The sequence below is a fragment of the Ranitomeya variabilis genome, chromosome 4 (assembly GCF_051348905.1).
Source record: "Ranitomeya variabilis isolate aRanVar5 chromosome 4, aRanVar5.hap1, whole genome shotgun sequence".
Classification (NCBI taxonomy): domain Eukaryota; kingdom Metazoa; phylum Chordata; class Amphibia; order Anura; family Dendrobatidae; genus Ranitomeya; species Ranitomeya variabilis.
Window position 1 is genome coordinate 248,483,928 of NC_135235.1, and position 20,168 is coordinate 248,504,095.

The following is a 20,168-nucleotide window of genomic DNA, read 5'->3' on the forward strand; positions in this document are numbered from 1 at the left end:
TGCCACCAGGGTAAAATCACATTACTGGACTTGTTCGGCCAGAATCTTACCATCGTCCTGCACTTGGGCGGATGTAGCGTGGCGATAACTGCTCTCTATGATCTAGTAGCGGGGACCCATCCCTGGCCCCCAAGATCCAGAGCGAAGATTTACTGACGCTGAGCTGCTTTGTATTGCACAGTCCGTTATTATCAGAGTGGCTGCCATGTAATAACATTTCCCTGCAGGTTTCTCATGTCGGACCTCTTTCATACGAGGGGTATTTACATGTGACCGTAATCGTATCTGATTCATTCTATCTTCGGCATTGAATCCTGCATATAGCTATATATGTTAGTCATGTTATTATGCATTTGTTTGTGTTTATAGATATTTAACTCACTTTTGCTTGTCCCTATGTAGAGAGATCACATAACTTTTTCAAAGGGGTTTATGATCCATGCAGACCTGGACATTTGTTTATCTGATCACTACATTTATTGTGTCCTGCTGTCTCAACTGAGTTAGATTGATTGGTAACAAGAGGGGGAGAAACACCCTTTTCCAAAAAAAAAAAAAAAAAAAAAAAAAGTGAGATCTAAGAGCTAGCCTTCTATAAATGTAGACATAGCTTGGGGATGCATTCATTCGTGCACTATTATTCGTGTACTTTTTTTTCAAAGTATGACGCAGTTATAACATGGCAGTTGGGCAGGAGACAGGTAAGACAATCTAAACCTACTCCCTATTCACTTGAAACAGAACAAATATACACCATATGTATCTGTATAATCTATATCCTGGCTGCAGCATTCACTCACCGCCCTTGCATAAACTCTTTAAACTCCATCCATATCGGCCCCTCTGTCCTTGCCTCTCCTATGTATAGCACTCATGCTCTGTTCACATTGCTTAACAGCGCAGATCCATTCAGTCCCACCATCCAACACAAAAGACGCTCTCACAAATCACTTAACCATCTGCTCACTCTTTCTATCCTCCTTCTCCTAGTCGCTGGAGACATCTCTCCAAACCCCGGCCCCCCATGTTATAGCCAGTCAAACCTCCCAATTGCTACACCCAGAAACCCCTCTAACCTTATTAATATTCCCTGCATGCCTTCTGTCTCTTTCAATTGTGCTCTTTGGAATTCTCGCTCTATGTGTGTAATAAACTCTCCTTCACCCATGATTACTTCCTTTCTAAGGCTCTTAATCTCCTGGCTCTTACTGAAACCTGGATCCAGCAGTCAGACACAACCGCTGCTGCTGCTCTCTCCTATGGTGGGCTACACTTTTCTCATACCCCAAGATCAGACAACAGAGCAGGTGGAGCCGTTGGGCTGCTCCTTTCACCCAAATGTACCTTCCAAGTTATCCCCCAAGTACCCTCACTTGTATTCCCTTCCTTTGAGGTCCATGCTGTCAGACTCTACGTCCCCTTCTCCATGCGAGTGGCGGTGGTGTATCGTCCTCCTGGCCCCTCTCATCAGTTCCTGGATCACTTTGCCACCTGGCTTCCACGCTTTCTCTCCTGTGACACCCCCACCCTTATCATGGGTGATTTCAACATCCCCATTGCTTCTCCCCTTTCCCCGTCTGCTTCTCACCTTTTATCTCTAACCTCCTCTTTCGGCCTCTCGCAGCATACTAACTCTCCTTCGCATGAAGATGGAAACTCCCTTGACTTGGTCTTCTCCCGACTTTGCTCAGTGGATGATTTCACAAACACCCCTCTCCCGCTCTCTGACCACAACCTTCTTTCATTCTCTATCAAGAACTGCCATCCCGCTCAGGTCACCCCCACTTTCCACACTTATAGAAACATACAGGCCATTAACACCCAGAAACTTATGAAGAACTTGCCGTCCTCATTGGCCCCAATCTCCTCTATCTCATGTCCTGATTCTGCTCTGAACCATTACAATGAAACCCTGCAAAGTGCCCTGGATGAAGCTGCTCCTCCTATACATAGAGCAACTCGACACAGACGGCGACAACCGTGGCACACGCTGCAAACACGCTTCCTGCAGCGATGCTCCAGGTGCGACGAACGTCTGTGGAGAAAATCTAATCTACCCGAAGATTTCATCCATTTTAAGTTCATGCTAAAAACATACAACTCTGCCCTTCACCTCTCCAAACAAACCTATTTCAACACCCTCATCACCTCACTGTCCAATAACCCTAAACGTCTCTTCGACACTTTCCAGTCCCTACTCAACCCAAGAGAGCAGGCCCCAACCACAGATCTCCGCGCTGACGATCTGGCCAATTACTTCAAAGAAAAAATTGACCACATTCGACAGGAAATCATCTCCCAATCTCTTCATACCAGGCACTGTCTTCCCTCCCCCACTGCATCTAGTTCACTCTCTGACTTTGAACCAGTTACTGAAGAAGAAGTAAGCAGGCTCCTTGCATCTTCTCGCCCTACCACTTGCACCAGTGACCCCATTCCGTCACATCTCCTCCAGTCCCTTTCCCCGGCTGTCACCTCTCACATAACAAAAATATTCAACCTTTCCCTCACTTCCGGTATTTTTCCCTCCTTATTTAAGCATGCCATCATACATCCATTACTTAAAAAACCCTCCCTCGACCAAAACTGTGCCGTTAATTATAGACCTGTCTCTAATCTTCCCTTCATCTCTAAACTCCTGGAACGCCTGGTCCACTCCCGTCTTACCCGCTATCTCTCAGATAACTCTCTTCTCGACCCTCTTCAATCTGGCTTCCGCTCTTTACACTCTACTGAAACTGCCCTCACTAAAGTCTCTAATGACCTACTAACAGCTAAATCTAATGGTCACTACTCCATGCTAATTCTATTGGATCTTTCCGCAGCATTCGACACTGTGGATCATCAGCTCCTCCTCACTATGCTCCGCTCCATCGGCATCAAGGACACCGTTCTCTCTTGGTTCTCCTCCTATCTCTCTGACCGATCCTTCACTGTATGTTTTGCTGGTTCCTCCTCCTCTCACCTTCCCCTTACTGTTGGGGTTCCTCAAGGATCAGTCCTAGGCCCCCTCCTCTTCTCTTTGTATACTGCCCCTATTGGACAAACAATCAGTAGATTTGGGTTCCAGTACCATCTCTATGCTGATGACACCCAATTATACACCTCTTCTCCTGCTTTCACTCCGACCTTCTTAGAAAACACCAGTGATTGTCTTACTGCTGTCTCTAACATCATGTCCTCCCTCTATCTGAAACTGAACCTGTCAAAAACTGAACTCCTCGTGTTCTCTCCCTCTACTATCCTACCTTTGCCTGACATTGCCATCTCTGTGTGCGGTTTCAATCATTACTCCAAAACAACATGCCCGCTGCCTTGGGGTCATCCTTGATTCCGAGCTTTCATTCACCCCCCACATCCGATCACTGTCTCGCTCTTCTTATCTGCATCTCAAAAACATTTCTAGAATTTGCCCTTTTCTTACTTTTGACTCTGCAAAAACTCTTACTGTTTCTCTTATTCATTCTCGTCTGGACTATTGTAACTCTCTACTAATCGGCCTCCCTCTTACCACTCTCCCCGCTCCAATCTGTCCTGAATGCTGCTGCCAGGATCATATTCCTCACCAACCGTTACACCGATGCCTCTACCTTGTGCCAGTCATTACACTGGCTACCCATCCACTCCAGAATCCAGTACAAAACTACTACCCTCATCCACAAAGCACTCCATGGCTCAGCACCACCCTACATCTCCTCTCTGGTCTCAGTCTACCACCCTACCCGTGCCCTCCGCTCCGCTAATGACCTCAGGTTAGCATCCTCCATAATCAGAACCTCCCACTCCCGTCTCCAAGACTTTACACGTGATGCGCCGATTCTTTGGAATGCACTACCTAGGTTAATACGATTAATCCCCACAGTTTTAAGCGTGCCCTAAAAACGCATTTGTTCAGACTGGCCTACCGCCTCAACGCATTAACCTAACTATCCCTGTGTGGCCTATTAAAAATAGAAAAAACAAAACACATAATCAGGTTCCTTGCATCGTGTTCTCATACACTTTATGCAGTTAATAGCCCTCTGTGTTTGTACTGCTATATACTTAGGCAGTTAACTGGTTCATGCAGCTTTACATGAACACCCGAGCCTTACACTATGGCTGGTCCAAATAACTAAAGCAATTGTTACTATCCACCTCTCGTGTCTCCCCTTTTCCTCATAGTTTGTAAGCTTGCGAGCAGCAGGGCCCTCATTCCTCCTGGTATCTGTTTTGAACTGTGATTTCTGTTATGCTGTAATGTCTATTGTCTGTCCAAGTCCTCTCTATAAGTTGTAAAGCGCTGCGGAATATGTTGGCGCTATATAAATAAAAATTATTATTATTATTAATCATCTATGCTATTTTTCCCTGTTATCAGCCATCTCAGTTGTGGAGGCTCTGCAGTATCTTATCAGTGAAGGTCTCTTGTGAAGTGTACAATGGCCTTCCTGGTGATTGACCAGCCACAATCGCTGGATACTACACCATGCACTGGAAGGCCAGGCCGTGCACTGGAAGATGTGTGATCATTGCAAGATTATAATTTGATCATAGGCGTCTTATGGATCATATAAGGGGGACGGGGATTATTCTGAAGCTGCCGCTCGCTCCTATCATGCACCCCCGTGCACTGAGCTCCTCTCTCCTGCAGCCCCCGTGCACTGAGCTCCTCTCTCCTGTAGCCCCCCGTGCACTGAGCTCCTCTCTCTCCTGCAGCCCCCCCCCCCGTGCACTGAGCTCCTTGCTCTCCTGCAGCCCCCGTGCACTGAGCTCCTCGCTCTCCTGCAGCCCCCGTGCACTGAGCTCTTCTCTCTCCTGCAGCCCCCCCCGTGCACTGAGCTCCTCTCTCCTGCAGCCCCCGTGCACTGGGCTCCTCTCTCTCCTGCAGCCCCCCGTGCACTGAGCTCCTCTCTCCTGCAGCCCCCCATATACTGAGCTCCTCTCTCCTGCAGCCCCCCGTGCACTGAGCTCCTCTCTCTCCTGCAGCCCCAGTGCACTGAGCTCCTCTCTCCTGCAGCCCCCGTGCACTGAGCTCCTCTCTCCTGCAGCCCCCCGTGCACTAAGCTCCTCTCTCCTGCAGCCCCCCGTGCACTGAGCTCCTCTCTCCTGCAGCCCCCCGTGCACTGAGCTCCTCTCTCCTGCAGCCCCCCGTGCACTGAGCTCCTCTCTCCTGCAGCCCCCCCCGTGCACTGAGCTCCTCTCTCTCCTGCAGCCCCCCCCGTGCACTGAGCTCCTCTCCTGCAGCCCCCGTGCACTGAGCTCCTCTCTCCTGCAGCCCCCCGTGCACTAAGCTCCTCTCTCCTGCAGCCCCCCGTGCACTGAGCTCCTCTCTCCTGCAGCCCCCGTGCACTGAGCTCCTCTCTCCTGCAGCCCCCGTGCACTGAGCTCCTCTCTCTCCTGCAGCCCCCCCCCGTGCACTGAGCTCCTCGCTCTCCTGCAGCCCCCGTGCACTGAGCTCCTCTCCAGCCCCCCGTGCACTGAGCTCCTCGCTCTCCTGCAGCCCCCCGTGCACTGAGCTCCTCGCTCTCCTGCAGCCCCCGTGCACTGAGCTCCTCTCTCTCCTGCAGCCCCCCCGTGCACTGAGCTCCTCGCTCTCCTGCAGCCCCCCGTGCACTGAGCTCCTCGCTCTCCTGCAGCCCCCCCCCGTGCACTGAGCTCCTCTCTCTCCTGCAGCCCCCCCGTGCACTGAGCTCCTCTCTCTCCTGCAGCCCCCGTGCACTGAGCTCCTCTCTCCTGCAGCCCCCGTGCACTGAGCTCCTCTCTCCTGCAGCCCCCGTGCACTGAGCTCCTCGCTCTCCTGCAGCCCCCGTGCACTGAGCTCCTCTGTCCTGCAGCCCCCCATATACTGAGCTCCTCTCTCCTGCAGCCCCCGTGCACTGAGCTCCTCTCTCTCCTGCAGCCCCCCATGCACTGAGCTTGTCTCTCCTGCAGCCCCCGTGCACTGAGCTCCTCTCTCTCCTGCAGCCCCCGTGCACTGAGCTCCTCTCTCTCCTGCAGCCCCCGTGCACTGAGCTCCTCTCTCTCCTGCAGCCCCCATGCACTGAGCTCCTCGCTCTCCTGCAGCCCCCGTGCACTGAGCTCCTCTCTCCTGCAGCCCCCCGTGCACTGAGCTCCTCTCTCCTGCAGCCCCCGTGCACTGAGCTCCTCTCTCCTGCAGCCCCCGTGCACTGAGCTCCTCGCTCTCCTGCAGCCCCCGTGCACTGAGCTCCTCGCTCTCCTGCAGCCCCCGTGCACTGAGCTCCTCTCCTGCAGCCCCCGTGCACTGAGCTCCTCTCTCCTGCAGCCCCCGTGCACTGAGCTCCTGTCTCTCCTGCAGCCCCCGTGCACTGAGCTCCTCTCTCTCCTGCAGCCCCCGTGCACTGAGCTCCTCTCCTGCAGCCCCCGTGCACTGAGCTCCTCTCTCCTGCAGCCCCCCGTGCACTGAGCTCCTCTCCTGCAGCCCCCGTGCACTGAGCTCCTCTCTCTCCTGCAGCCCCCGTGCACTGAGCTCCTCTCTCTCCTGCAGCCCCCCCGTGCACTGAGCTCCTCGCTCTCCTGCAGCCCCCCCGTGCACTGAGCTCCTGCAGCCCCCCCGTGCACTGAGCTCCTCGCTCTCCTGCAGCCCCCTTGCACTGAGCTCCTCTCTCCTGCAGCCCCCCGTGCACTGAGCTCCTCGCTCTCCTGCAGCCCCCCGTGCACTGAGCTCCTCTCTCTCCTGCAGCCCCCCCGTGCACTGAGCTCCTCGCTCTCCTGCAGCCCCCGTGCACTGAGCTCCTCTCTCCTGCAGCCCCCGTGCACTGAGCTCCTCTCTCTCCTGCAGCCCCCCCCATGCACTGAGCTCCTCGCTCTCCTGCAGCCCCCCGTGCACTGAGCTCCTCTCTCCTGCAGCCCCCCCGTGCACTGAGCTCCTCGCTCTCCTGCAGCCCCCGTGCACTGAGCTCCTCTCTCCTGCAGCCCCCGTGCACTGAGCTCCTCGCTCTCCTGCAGCCCCCGTGCACTGAGCTCCTCTGTCCTGCAGCCCCCGTGCACTGAGCTCCTCTGTCCTGCAGCCCCCCCCGGTGCACTGAGCTCCTCTGTCCTGCAGCCCCCCCCCATGCACTGAGCTCCTGTCTCTCCTGCAGCCCCCGTGCACTGAGCTCCTGCCTCTCCTGCAGCCCCCGTGCACTGAGCTCCTGTGTCTCCTGCAGCCCCCCTGCACTGAGCTCCTTTCTCTCCTGCAGCCCCCCGTGCACTGAGCTCCTCGCTCTCCTGCAGCCCCCGTGCACTGAGCTCCTCTCTCCTGCAGCCCCCCGTGCACTGAGCTCCTCTCTCCTGCAGCCCCCCCGTGCACTGAGCTCCTCTCTCTCCTGCAGCCCCCGTGCAGAGCTCCTCTCTCTTCTGCAGCCCCCGTGCACTGAGCTCCTCTCTCCTGCAGCCCCCGTGCACTGAGCTCCTCTCTCTCCTGCAGCCCCCGTGCAGAGCTCCTCTCTCTCCTGCAGCCCCCGTGCACTGAGCTCCTCTCTCCTGCAGCCCCCCCTGCACTGAGCTCCTCTCTCTCCTGCAGCCCCCCGTGCACTGAGCTCCTGTCTCTCCTGCAGCCCCCGTGCACTGAGCTCCTCTCTCCTGCAGCCCCCCGTGCACTGAGCTCCTGTCTCTCCTGCAGCCCCGGTGCACTGAGCTCCTCTGTCCTGCAGCCCCCCCCCCGTGCACTGAGCTCTTGTCTCTCCTGCAGCCCCCCGTGCACTGAGCTCCTCTCTCCTGCAGCCCCCATGCACTGAGCTCCTCTCTCTCCTGCAGCCCCCGTGCACTGAGCTCCTCTCTCCTGCAGCCCCGTGCACTGAGCTCCTCTCCTGCAGCCCCCCCCCGTGCACTGAGCTCCTCTCTCTCCTGCAGCCCCCGTGCACTGAGCTCCTCTCTCCTGCAGCCCCCCGTGCACTGAGCTCCTCTCTCCTGCAGCCCCCGTGCACTGAGCTCCTCTCTCCTGCAGCCCCCCCCCGTGCACTGAGCTCCTCTCCTGCAGCCCCCCCCCGTGCACTGAGCTCCTGTCTCTCCTGCAGCCCCCGTGCACTGAGCTCCTCTCTCCTGCAGCCCCCCGTGCACTGAGCTCCTCTCTCCTGCAGCCCCCGTGCACTGAGCTCCTCTCTCTCCTGCAGCCCCCGTGCACTGAGCTCCTCTCTCCTGCAGCCCCCCGTGCACTGAGCTCCTCTCTCCTGCAGCCCCCCGTGCACTGAGCTCCTCTCTCTCCTGCAGCCCCCCGTGCACTGAGCTCCTGTCTCTCCTGCAGCCCCCCGTGCACTGAGCTCCTGTCTCTCCTGCAGCCCCGGTGCACTGAGCTCCTCTGTCCTGCAGCCCCCCCCCCCCCGTGCACTGAGCTCTTGTCTCTCCTGCAGCCCCCCGTGCACTGAGCTCCTCTCTCCTGCAGCCCCCATGCACTGAGCTCCTCTCTCTCCTGCAGCCCCCGTGCACTGAGCTCCTCTCTCCTGCAGCCCCGTGCACTGAGCTCCTCTCCTGCAGCCCCCCCCCGTGCACTGAGCTCCTCTCTCTCCTGCAGCCCCCGTGCACTGAGCTCCTCTCTCCTGCAGCCCCCGTGCACTGAGCTCCTCTCCTGCAGCCCCCCGTGCACTGAGCTCCTCTCTCCTGCAGCCCCCGTGCACTGAGCTCCTCTCTCTCCTGCAGCCCCCGTGCACTGAGCTCCTCTCTCCTGCAGCCCCCCGTGCACTGAGCTCCTCTCTCCTGCAGCCCCCCGTGCACTGAGCTCCTCTCTCTCCTGCAGCCCCCCGTGCACTGAGCTCCTGTCTCTCCTGCAGCCCCCCGTGCACTGAGCTCCTGTCTCTCCTGCAGCCCCGGTGCACTGAGCTCCTCTGTCCTGCAGCCCCCCCCCCCCCGTGCACTGAGCTCTTGTCTCTCCTGCAGCCCCCCGTGCACTGAGCTCCTCTCTCCTGCAGCCCCCATGCACTGAGCTCCTCTCTCTCCTGCAGCCCCCGTGCACTGAGCTCCTCTCTCCTGCAGCCCCGTGCACTGAGCTCCTCTCCTGCAGCCCCCCCGTGCACTGAGCTCCTCTCTCTCCTGCAGCCCCCGTGCACTGAGCTCCTCTCTCCTGCAGCCCCCCCGTGCACTGAGCTCCTCTCTCCTGCAGCCCCCGTGCACTGAGCTCCTCTCTCCTGCAGCCCCCCCCCCGTGCACTGAGCTCCTCTCTCTCCTGCAGCCCCCCCGTGCACTGAGCTCCTGTCTCTCCTGCAGCCCCCGTGCACTGAGCTGCTCTCTCCTGCAGCCCCCCGTGCACTGAGCTCCTCTCTCCTGCAGCCCCCGTGCACTGAGCTCCTCTCTCTCCTGCAGCCCCCGTGCACTGAGCTCCTCTCTCTCCTGCAGCCCCCCGTGCACTGAGCTCCTCTCTCCTGCAGCCCCCCGTGCACTGAGCTCCTCTCTCCTGCAGCCCCCGTGCACTGAGCTCCTCTCTCCTGCAGCCCCCCGTGCACTGAGCTCCTCTCTCCTGCAGCCCCCCCCCCCGTGCACTGAGCTCCTCTCTCTCCTGCAGCCCCCCCCCGTGCACTGAGCTCCTCTCCTGCAGCCCCCGTGCACTGAGCTCCTCTCTCCTGCAGCCCCCGTGCACTGAGCTCCTCTCTCTCCTGCAGCCCCCGTGCACTGAGCTCCTCTCTCTCCTGCAGCCCCCGTGCACTGAGCTCCTCTGTCCTGCAGCCCCCCCGTGCACTGAGCTCCTCTCCTGCAGCCCCCCCAACACTGAGCTTCTCTCCGCTGCAGCCCCCGTGCACTGAGCTCCTCTCTCTCCTGCAGCCCCGTGCACTGAGCTCCTCTCTCCGCTGCAGCCCCCGTGCACTGAGCTCCTCTCTCTCCTGCAGCCCCGTGCACTGAGCTCCTCTCTCCTGCAGCCCCCCCGTGCACTGAGCTCCTCTCTCCTGCAGCCCCCCCCCGTGCACTGAGCTCCTCGCTCTCCTGCAGCCCCCCGTGCACTGAGCTCCTCTCTCCTGCAGCCCCCCCCCCCGTGCACTGAGCTCCTCGCTCTCCTGCAGCCCCCCGTGCACTGAGCTCCTCTCTCCTGCAGCCCCCCGTGCACTGAGCTCCTCGCTCTCCTGCAGCCCCCGTGCACTGAGCTCCTCGCTCTCCTGCAGCCCCCGTGCACTGAGCTCCTCTCTCCTGCAGCCCCCCGTGCACTGAGCTCCTCTCTCCTGCAGCCCCCCGTGCACTGAGCTCCTCTCTCTCCTGCAGCCCCCCGTGCACTGAGCTCCTCTCTCTCCTGCAGCCCCCCGTGCACTGAGCTCCTCTCTCTCCTGCAGCCCCCCGTGCACTGAGCTCCTCTCTGTCCTGCAGCCCCCCGTGCACTGAGCTCCTCTCCTGCAGCCCCCCCAACACTGAGCTTCTCTCCGCTGCAGCCCCCCGTGCACTGAGCTCCTCTCCGCTGCAGCCCCCTGTTATCCCGGCGGGAGGGGTTAGTGCAGGGAGCCGCCTGTGCCTGCCTGGGCTTGCAGCGTTGTGGGCAGGTATGTGACGGAGGGGCAGAGCCAGGAAAGCGCAGGATCCCGCTCGGCCGCCGCCGTGTCTGTGCTGCCCGGTGTGGACGCGTGGTGCTCGGTGTGTGGCTGGAGACGTCGGTACCCACCCTCCTCCGCCCGGACCCTGCGGGGAGCAGCTGAGCGCCTGACCCTGGATGCCCGGCAGACGGCGGCGCAGCATGAGCGGCCCCGGGGGATAGTGGCCGGCAGCATGGAGGGAGGGACCGGAGCCTTCCTGGCGCTCCCCGCTTTGCAGGCGGCCCCGTCCTCGGTGGGCAGGATGGCATCAGGCGAGGACCTGCAGGAGCTGGAGAGGTGAGGGCCGGAGACGTGCGCTGCCCCTCAGTCATAGAGTCCCAGGAGTCTGCACCTGACGGGGGACACCGCGATCTCTACTGCAGGGAGCCAGGGACTGTACCTGTGTAATGATGAGGGATGGGGCAGTATGGGGGTCAGAAATGGGTGTAATTATGGTCAGGGTGCAGTATGGGGGTCAGATATGGGTGTAATGATGGCTGGGGGCAGTGTGGGGGTGTCGGAAATGGGTGTAATGAGGGTCAGATAGGGGTGTAATGACGGCTGGGGGCAGTATGGGGGTCAAAAATGGGTGTAATGATGGCTGGGGTCAGAAATGGGTGTAACGATGAGGGAGGGGGCAGTATGGCGGTCAGAAATGGGTGTAATGATGGTCAGGCTGCAGTATGGGGGTCAGATATGGGTGTAATGATGGCTGGGGGCAGTGTGTGGGTCGAAAATGGGTGTAATGATGGCTGGGGGCAGTATCGGGGCCAGAAATGGGTGTAATGATGGCTGGGGTCAGAAATGGGTGTAACGATGGTCAGGGGTCAGTATGGGAGTCAGAAATGGGTGTAATGATGAGGGAGGAGGCAGTATGGCGGTCAGAAATGGGTGTAATGATGGGCAGGGGGCAGTATGTGGGTCAGAAATGGGTGTAATGATGACTGGGGGTAGTATTGGGGTCAGAAATGGGTGTAACGATGGTCAGGGGTCAGTATGGGAATCAGAAATGGGTGTAATGATGAGGGAGGGGGCAGTATGGCGGTCAGAAATGGGTGTAATGATGGTCGGGCAGTATGGAGGTCAGATATGGGTGTAATGATGGTCAGGGGGCAGTATAGTATGGGGGTCAGAAATGGGTGTAATGATGTTCAGGGCGCAGTATGGGGGTCAGAAATGGGTGTAATGATGTTCAGGGGGCAGTATGGGGGTCAGAAATGGGTGTAATGATCAGGGGGCAGTATGAGGGTCAGGCATGGGTGTAGCTATGGTCAGGGGGTAAGTATGGGAGTCAAACATAGAGGTGATGATGGCTGGGAGCAGTATGGGGGTCAGAAATGGGTGTAATGATGTCTGGGGGCAGTATGAGGGTCAGACATGGGTGTAACGATGGTCGGGACATTATGGGAGTCAAACATAGGTGTGATGATGGCTGGGGGCAGTATGGGGGTCAGAAATGGGTGTAATGATGGCTGGGGCAGTGTGGGGGTCAGAAATGGGTGTAATGACGGTCAGTGGGGCAGTATGAGGGTCAGACTTTGGTGTAATGATGGTCAGGGGTCAGAATGAGGGTCAGACATGGGTGTAATGATGGTCAGGAGGCATTATGGGGGTTAGACTTTGGTGTAATGATGATCAGGGGCAGTATGAGGGTCAGCTCTGGGTGTAATGATGATCAGGGGGCAGTATGAGGGTCAGACATGGGTGTAGCTATGGTCGGGGCAGTATGGAAGTCAAACATAGATGTGATGATGGTTGGGGGCAGTATGGGGGTCAGAAATGGGTGTAATGATGGCTGGGGGCAGTGTGGGGGTCAGAAATGGGTGTAATAATGGTCAGTGGGGCAGTATGAGGGTCAGACTTTGGTGTAATGATGGTCAGGGGTCAGTATGAGGGTCAGACATGGGTGTAATATGGTCAGGAGGCATTGTGGAGGTAAGATATGGGTGTAATGATGGTCAGGAGCAGTATGGGGGTCAAACATGGGTGTAATGATGGAATAGTTAAAACTAGCACAGTCCAATGTGATGCAAAAAAGGGGGTATTTAATATACATACGGTAACCACAAACGTTTCGGTCTGCAGTGGACCTTCATCAGTGTGCTAAATGTAGCATGAATGGTATATATAGTGGAACCCCGATAGGAATTAACTGATTCGCATCAAAATGTAAGTTTTACTGGAAAAATTGCACTGAATACAGTTTTGAATGGTAGGTCAGTCCGGCTAGCGGGAGAGGAAGAGACACGAGAGCCACGCGGTATCCACCGCAAGTGGAGTGAGGGCCCTTTTTCCAGTAAAACTTTGGAGTGTGCTAGTTGTAACTATTCCACGTATTAAGGTTTGGGAACCTATATCTATGCACCTCTTCTTTTAGGCTGTGCTGAACATTTTCTATATCATGGGTGTAATGATGGTCGGGCAGTATGGGGGTCAGATATGGGTGTGATGATGAACAGGGGGCAGTATGGGGGTCATACATGGGTGTAATGATTAACGGGGGGTCAGTATGGGGGTCATACATGGGTGTGATGTTGGTCAGGGAGTCAGTATGGGGGTCAGGTATGGGTGTGATGATGAACAGGAGTCAGTATGGGGGTCAGGTATGGGTGTGATGATGAACAGGAGGCAGTATGGGGGTCAAACATGGGTGTAATGATGGTCAGGGGGCAGTATGGGGGTCAGACATGGGTTTTATGATGGTCAGGGGCAGTATGGTGGTCAGATATGGGTGTGATGATGAACAAGGAGTGTATGGGGGTCATACATGGGTGTGATGATGGTCAGAGGGCAGTATGGGGGTCATACATGGGTGTTATGTTGGTCAGGGAGTCAGTATGGGGGTCAGGTATGGGTGTGATGATGAACAGGAGGCAGTATGGGGGTCAAGCATGGGTGTAATGATGGTCAGGGGCAGTATGTGTGGGTCAGAAATGGGTGTAATGATGAGGGAGGGGGCAGTATGGGGGTCATACATGGGTGTAATGATTAACGGGGGGTCAGTATGGGGGTCATACATGGGTGTGATGTTGGTCAGGGAGTCAGTATGGGGGTCAGGTATGGGTGTGATGATGAACAGGAGGCAGTATGGGGGTCAAGCATGGGTGTTATGATGGTCAGGGGGCAGTATGGGGGTCATACATGGATTTTATGATGGTCAGGGGCAGTATGGTGGTTAGATATGGGTGTGATGATGAACAGGGGGCAGTATGTGGGTCAGATATGGGTGTGATGATGAACAGGGAGTTAGGCCATGTTCACACGCTGCGGTTTTTACCGCGGAACCGCCGCGATTTTGATGCTGCGGGTCCGCAGCAGTTTCCATAGCGTTTACATTAACATGTAAACCCTATGGAAACCGCAAACCGCAGTGCACATGCTGCGGGAAAAACCGCGCAGAAACGCAGCGGTTTACAACCCGCAGTATGTCACTTCTTTGTGCAGAATCGCTGCAATTCTGCACCCATAGAAATGCATTGAACCGCTTACTTCCCGCATGGGGCTGTGCCCACGTTGCGGGAAGTAAGCGGATAATGTGCGGGTGGTACCCGGGGTGGAGGAGAGGAGACTCTCCTCCAGGCCCTGGGAACCATAAAATAGTGTAAAAAAAAGAATTAAAATAAAAAATGAAGCTATACTCACCTCTCAGCGCTGCCCGCGGCCGTCCGGTCTCAGTTGCTGTGCCGAACAGGACCTGTGGTGACGTCGCGGTCACATGACCGTGATGACGCCGCGGTCACATGACCGTGACGTCACGAAGGTCCTTGTCGGCACAGCCGCTTGCAGCGCCGGGGAGATCGCGACGTCAGAGGGTGAGTATAGCCAATTTTTATTATTTTTTACATTACTATTGATGCTGCATATTGCTGCATATGCAGCATCAATAGTACAGCAGTAATCCCGCAGCGGAAACCGCGGAACAAACCGCGATAAATCTGCAGGGATAACCACAGCGGTTTTGCCCTGCAGATTTTCAATTCCGCTGCGGGATTAACCCGCAGAGGAACCCGCAGCGTGTGAACATGGCCTTAGTATGGGGGTCAGACATGGGTTTTATGATGGTCAGGGGCAGTATGGTGGTCAGATATGGGTGTGATGATGAACAGGGGGCATTATGGGGGTCAAGAATGAGTGTAATGATGGACATGGGGTCTGACATGGGTTCGTGCCTGTAGGGGGAAGTGTGAGGTTCTGCCATGGTTGGCCTGTGCTGTCAGTGCTGATGTTTCTGATATAGCTGCAGGATATGGGGCGAGGGCGGTGTGTGGCCCCGTACACCACCGTGCAGAGCGCCAGTGAGCTCCTCCGCTGTGCCAGTCCTCCTGGTAGGTAGCGCCATTCACAGTGATTATTGGGTCTGGTAATTCATCAGGGCGGCCCCCTCAAACAGGAAGGTGAATGGGACCCTTTTTTCTTCGGTGCCCCCTCGTGTCACCTGTGTGGGGTGTCGGCTCTTGGCGTTTTCTGTCTCCGTGTGGCCACGGAGTCGTTCATTGTGACTAATAGATGATGAGTCTGTAATTAGTGGTTTCCTGTAAGAATAGCGGCAGCATGTCAGCACACGAGAGGGGAGCGCAGGAGCTGCCAGCACTGAGGATCCCGCTGTGTCCGGACCCCCGGGTATCTCTGACCCCCTGGTGTGTGATCTCGGAGAGGCCTGTGGATACCCGCCACTGTCTGCCAAGGGGGTGGCATGTCCTAGTTATGACTGTTCTGAGTATTTTGGGGTTTTGCCTCGCCCTGAGGTTGGTCGGGGGGAACCTGTCCTGCCCTCTGCACATGGGGGGCTTGGATCTTTGTCAGGAAAGTGACTAATAGTGTGTGACTTGTGGAGCGTTTGTCTGTGCGCTGTCACTGCCCTAATTATCTGGGCCCCTCTGCAGCATGACCGACCTTCCAGTACTGATGCCCCTGCCAGTCTCTGGGCCTTCCCTCAGGTCATGGGGGGCCAGGAGATTTCTAGGGTTATTCTCACCTAATGTTACATTTTATCTCTTATTAAATAACTGCTCTGTTCCCAATTATGGAAGGATTTGCAGTTTTATAATTTAGGAATTGTTACCAAGGTTACCGGCCACTTCAGTCTCCGTGATGGCTAGTCACAGAGCTGCTCCCCAGCAGGCAGGATGATGGGCCAGTGTGATCCTGAAGATCCCACAACCATCTATATTCGCTTCCCGCTGCCGCAACGTTTTAGTCAAGTCAGTGCTGCTGATGTTGTGTCACGTGACCGCTGCAGCCAATCAGTGGCACCTCTCATCAATATTCCATCAGAGTGGGCGATTGATTGAAGAGTGCTTGTGTAAAAGGGGCTCTCATCCTGGCTGTCTCGAGACCCCCAGCATGAAGCTGTTACTGTGAGTGCCCACCATGTAATACCCGTGAAATCAGCTGTTTGCCAGGAGAAAGTGTCCGTCCACGAGGCCGTCCAGGCCCAAAGCCTGAAGCTGCACTACTGCAGGCGGCCGTGAGGAGCAGCTCCGCAGCCTCATCAGTATCTTCCTAGCGGTGGCAGCGCTGGTTACTGTGCGGACTGTGATGGATTTGTGACACCGCTCTGCAGCACAGATGTCCTGTGTATGTGGCAGTGTGACATGATTGCCCAGGTACTGGGCTGCAGGGTCTGTGTCCATGGCTCTGTCCTCCTGGTACATGGGACCCTCCGGTGGTCCGGACGCTGGCAGTGTGTGACATGATTGCCCGGGTACTGGGCTGCAGGGTCTGTGTCCATGGCTCTGTCCTTCTGGTACATGGGGACCCTCGGGTGGTCCGGACGCTGGTAGTGGGTGACATGATTGCCCAGGTACTGAGCTGCAGGGTCTGTGTCCACGGCTCTGTCCTCCTGGTACATGGGGACCCTCCGGTGGTCCGGACGCTGGCAGCGGGTGACATGATTGCCCAGGTACTAGAGTGCAGGGTCTGTGTCCATGGCTCTGTCCTCCTGGTACATGGGACCCTCCGGTGGTCCGGATGCTGGCAGCGGGTGACAAGATTGTCCAGGTACTGAGCTGCAGGGTCTGTGTCCTTGGCTCTGTCCTCCTGGTACATGGGACCCTCCGATGGACCGGATGCTGGCAGCGGGTGACATGATTGCCCAGGTACTGGAGTGCAGGGTCTGTGTCCTTGGCTCTGTTGTCCTAGTACATGGGTCCCTCGGGTGGTCCGGACGCTGGTAGTGGGTGACATGATTGCCCAGGTACTGGGCTGCAGGGTCTTTGTCCATGGCTCTGTCCTTCTGGTACATGGGGACCCTCAGGTGGTCCGGACGCTCGTAGTGGGTGACATGATTGCCCAGGTACTGGGCTGCAGGGTCTGTGTCCATGGCTCTGTCCTCCTGGTACATGGGGACCCTTCGGTGGTCCGGACGCTGGCATTGTGTGACATGATTGCCCAGGTACTGGAGTTGCGGGTCTGTGTCCATGGCTCTGTCCTCCTGGTACATGGGGACCCTCCGGTGGTCCGGACGCTGGCAGCGGGTGACATGATTGCCCAAGTACTGGAGTGCAGGGTCTGTGTCCATGGCTCTGTCCTCCTGGTACATGGGACCCTCCGGTGGTCCAGACGCTGGCAGCGGGTGACATAAATGCCCGGGTACTGGAGTGCAGGGTGTGTGTCCATGGCTCTGTCCTCCTGGTACATGGGACCCTCCGGTGGTCCAGACGCTGGCAGCGGGTGACATGATTGCCCGGGTACTGGAGTGCAGGGTGTGTGTCCATGGCTCTGTCCTCCTGGTACATGGGACCCTCCGGTGGTCCGGACGCTGGCAGCGGGTGACATGATTGCCCAGGTACTGGAGTGCAGGGTCTGTGTCCTTGGCTCTGTCCTCCTGATACGCAGGGACCCTCCAGTGGTCCGGATGCTGGCAGGGTGCCACAGCAGAGTACTGGCATTCTCGCCATTATGAGGCTTGCTGTAAGTGGCCGCTGTGCCAGCGTCTGTGCCCTCTTGCGGCTTCGTACTGGGGCATTTCAGCGTGGCCTCTGTAGCTGGAGAGGCCCATGGGGCAGCTGTGACGTGCGGCACATAACGGCCTCATCCAGCTGCTGCTCTCCAGATCTGCTGTCCCCCAGAATGCAGCGTCCAACAATGGGGCCTTGTTCATACACAATGTGGAAGGAATGTGAGGAGGAGACGCAGGAATCTGTACAAAAGCCATTCAGGGAGGAGAACAAAGGTGGCTCCACCGTCCTCATGAATGGAAACCAGGTCCTGATCATTTGTTTATGTGGATGTGTGAGCCTGTGTAGTCACACCGTGGGGGGTGCGAGGCACCTGCAGCCTCCGTCCTCTGAGGGGGTCACCTGGCAAATACAACCTGTGATTATTGGCTGCTTTCGTTTTGCACCAATTAGATTCCTCCCTTCATTCATAAAAGGTCTTATAAAGAACAGAAGAAGCCTCGTGATTGGCTGCCGGCACAGTGCTCGCTTCACCTCGCCTCGGGTTTTAGTCTGTTTCTCCTGTAGTTTTCGGGATTTGTCGTCTCTGAGCATGCTGCTGAGCGGAGATCAAGCAGCGACTAACGGAAACTCGCCTTATCCACACTGGTAAAGGCTTTGGCTAGAAATGATTTTTCAGCTCCATCCGTTTTTCCCTTACACAAGTGTCAACTGCATAAAACACAGTGAGCTGCAGTCACAAGTCTGGAGGCTTACTTATTCAATTTCTAAATCGTAAGTGACTCACAGGAGCAAAGGTTTTTGAGGATTATGTTCACAAATGTTTGGAATAGTTTTAATTACAACCAGCAGAATAGTGAGAGCAGCTCTGGGGTATAATAAAGGATGTAACTCAGGATCAGTAATGTAATGTATGTACACAGTGACTGCACCAGCAGAATAGTGAGTGCAGCTCTGGGGTATAATACCGGATGTAACTCAGGATCAGTAATGTAATGTATGTACACAGTGACTGCACCAGCAGAATAGTGAGTGCAGCTCTGGGGTATAATACCGGATGTAACTCAGGATCAGTAATGTAATGTATGTACACAGTGACTGCACCAGCAGAATAGTGAGTGCAGCTCTGGGATATAATACAGGAGGTAACTCAGGATCAGTAATGTAATGTATGTACACAGTGACTGCACCAGCAGAATAGTGAGTGCAGCTCTGGGGTATAATACAGGATATAACTCAGGATCAGTAATGTAATGTATGTACACAGTGACTGCACCAGCAGAATAGTGAGTGCAGCTCTGGGATATAATACAGGAGGTAACTCAGGATCAGTAATGTAATGTATGTACACAGTGACTGCACCAGCAGAATAGTGAGTGCAGCTCTGGGGTATAATACAAGATGTAACTCAGGATCAGTAATGTAATGTATGTACACAGTGACTGCACCAGCAGAATAGTGAGTGCAGCTCTGGAGTATAATACAGGAGGTAACTCAGGATCAGTAATGTAATGTATGTACACAGTGACTGCACCAGCAGAATAGAGAGTGCAGCTCTGGGGTATAATACAGGATATAACTCAGGATCAGTAATGTAATGTATGTACACAGTGACTGCACCAGCAGAATAGCGAGTTCAGCTCTGGGGTATAATATAGGAGGTAACTCAGGATCAGTAATGTATTGTATGTACACAGTGACTGCACCAGCAGAATAGTGAGTGCAGCTCTGGAGTATAATACAGGAGGTAACTCAGGATCAGTAATGTAATGTATGTACACAGTGACTGCACCAGCAGAATAGAGAGTGCAGCTCTGGGGTATAATACAGGATATAACTCAGGATCAGTAATGTAATGTATGTACACAGTGACTGCACCAGCAGAATAGCGAGTTCAGCTCTGGGGTATAATACAGGAGGTAACTCAGGATCAGTAATGTAATGTATGTACACAGTGACTGCACCAGCAGAATAGCGAGCTCAGCTCTGGGGTATAATACAAGATGTATCATAGGGCATAACCAGTGACCCTTCTAGGGAGAGCTGCACCCATGGTCTTTCCTTCTCTCCTCTCGGGGTGGGGGCTCCTTTTTTGCTGGTCTCAGCATTTCTTGCACCTGGAAGGGGCTTCACGTCTTCACCTGTCTGAACGCCGGTAATTGTCAGATTTTTTGAGGAGCTGTGCCGTCTCTGACCTTGTGATAATGAGCCAGACTGGACGAGGTGCAGTGGAGAGCAGCATCTTAGACCCTGCTCAGCCGCTCTGCATGTTGCGCCCATCCAGGGGAGTCTTCGTGCTCCACATGACTGTGGGGGGCGTCTTTTGGATGGCAGCAGATTTCCATCATGTTGGGGTCTGCTTACACGGACTGGCCGGCAGCACTTTTTCTCTTACTTTCTATCTGGACATCTGCATGTTTTGGAGTCTTAAATTGGAGCTCCAGCTTTCTGCTCGCAGTTACTTTTACTACTTTTCTTGTCATTCATTGATGTATTGTAGTGAGGAAAGTCCTGAAATCTGCAGTTGAGCCGCAGAGGAGGCAGCGTGGGAGATGTTGGGCTGTAGCCTCCGCTTACGTCATGTACTGGTAGAAGCCATGTCCCCGGCTTTGCACAAATGTTACTTTCTGATCCTCCTCGGAGTAGAATATGGTTTAGTTCCGTGCGTTTTTGAGACTTTGATGTTGACCTGACAGTGAGGTGCCACAAGTAGAGTCCTCGCCCCCATTCCGTCTGTGGTTTGCGGCCCATGTGCTCCTGACCGGTAGCCCAGCAGTGCTGCAGAGCCGCGACGCGTGGGCTC

General features: G+C 55.7%; 1 protein-coding gene across 14 annotated transcripts in view; it reads left to right on the forward strand.

Moving 5' to 3' along the window:
- ARHGAP32 (Rho GTPase activating protein 32) overlaps positions 1-20,168 on the forward strand; it is a 217,559-nt gene that overhangs the window by 60,509 nt on the left and 136,882 nt on the right. For 6 of the 14 annotated variants that reach the window (XM_077249398.1, XM_077249399.1, XM_077249401.1 and 3 more), the window contains exon 1: positions 10,509-10,763. The exons of 5 other annotated variants lie outside the window; for them this stretch is intronic. In XM_077249398.1, the coding sequence (XP_077105513.1) occupies positions 10,660-10,763 (104 nt within the window). In that variant the 5' untranslated portion in view covers positions 10,509-10,659. Of the gene's footprint in view, positions 1-10,448; positions 10,764-20,168 lie in introns of those variants that run through there. 3 more of the 14 variants (XM_077249404.1, XM_077249405.1, XM_077249410.1) reach the window with 2 other exon arrangements.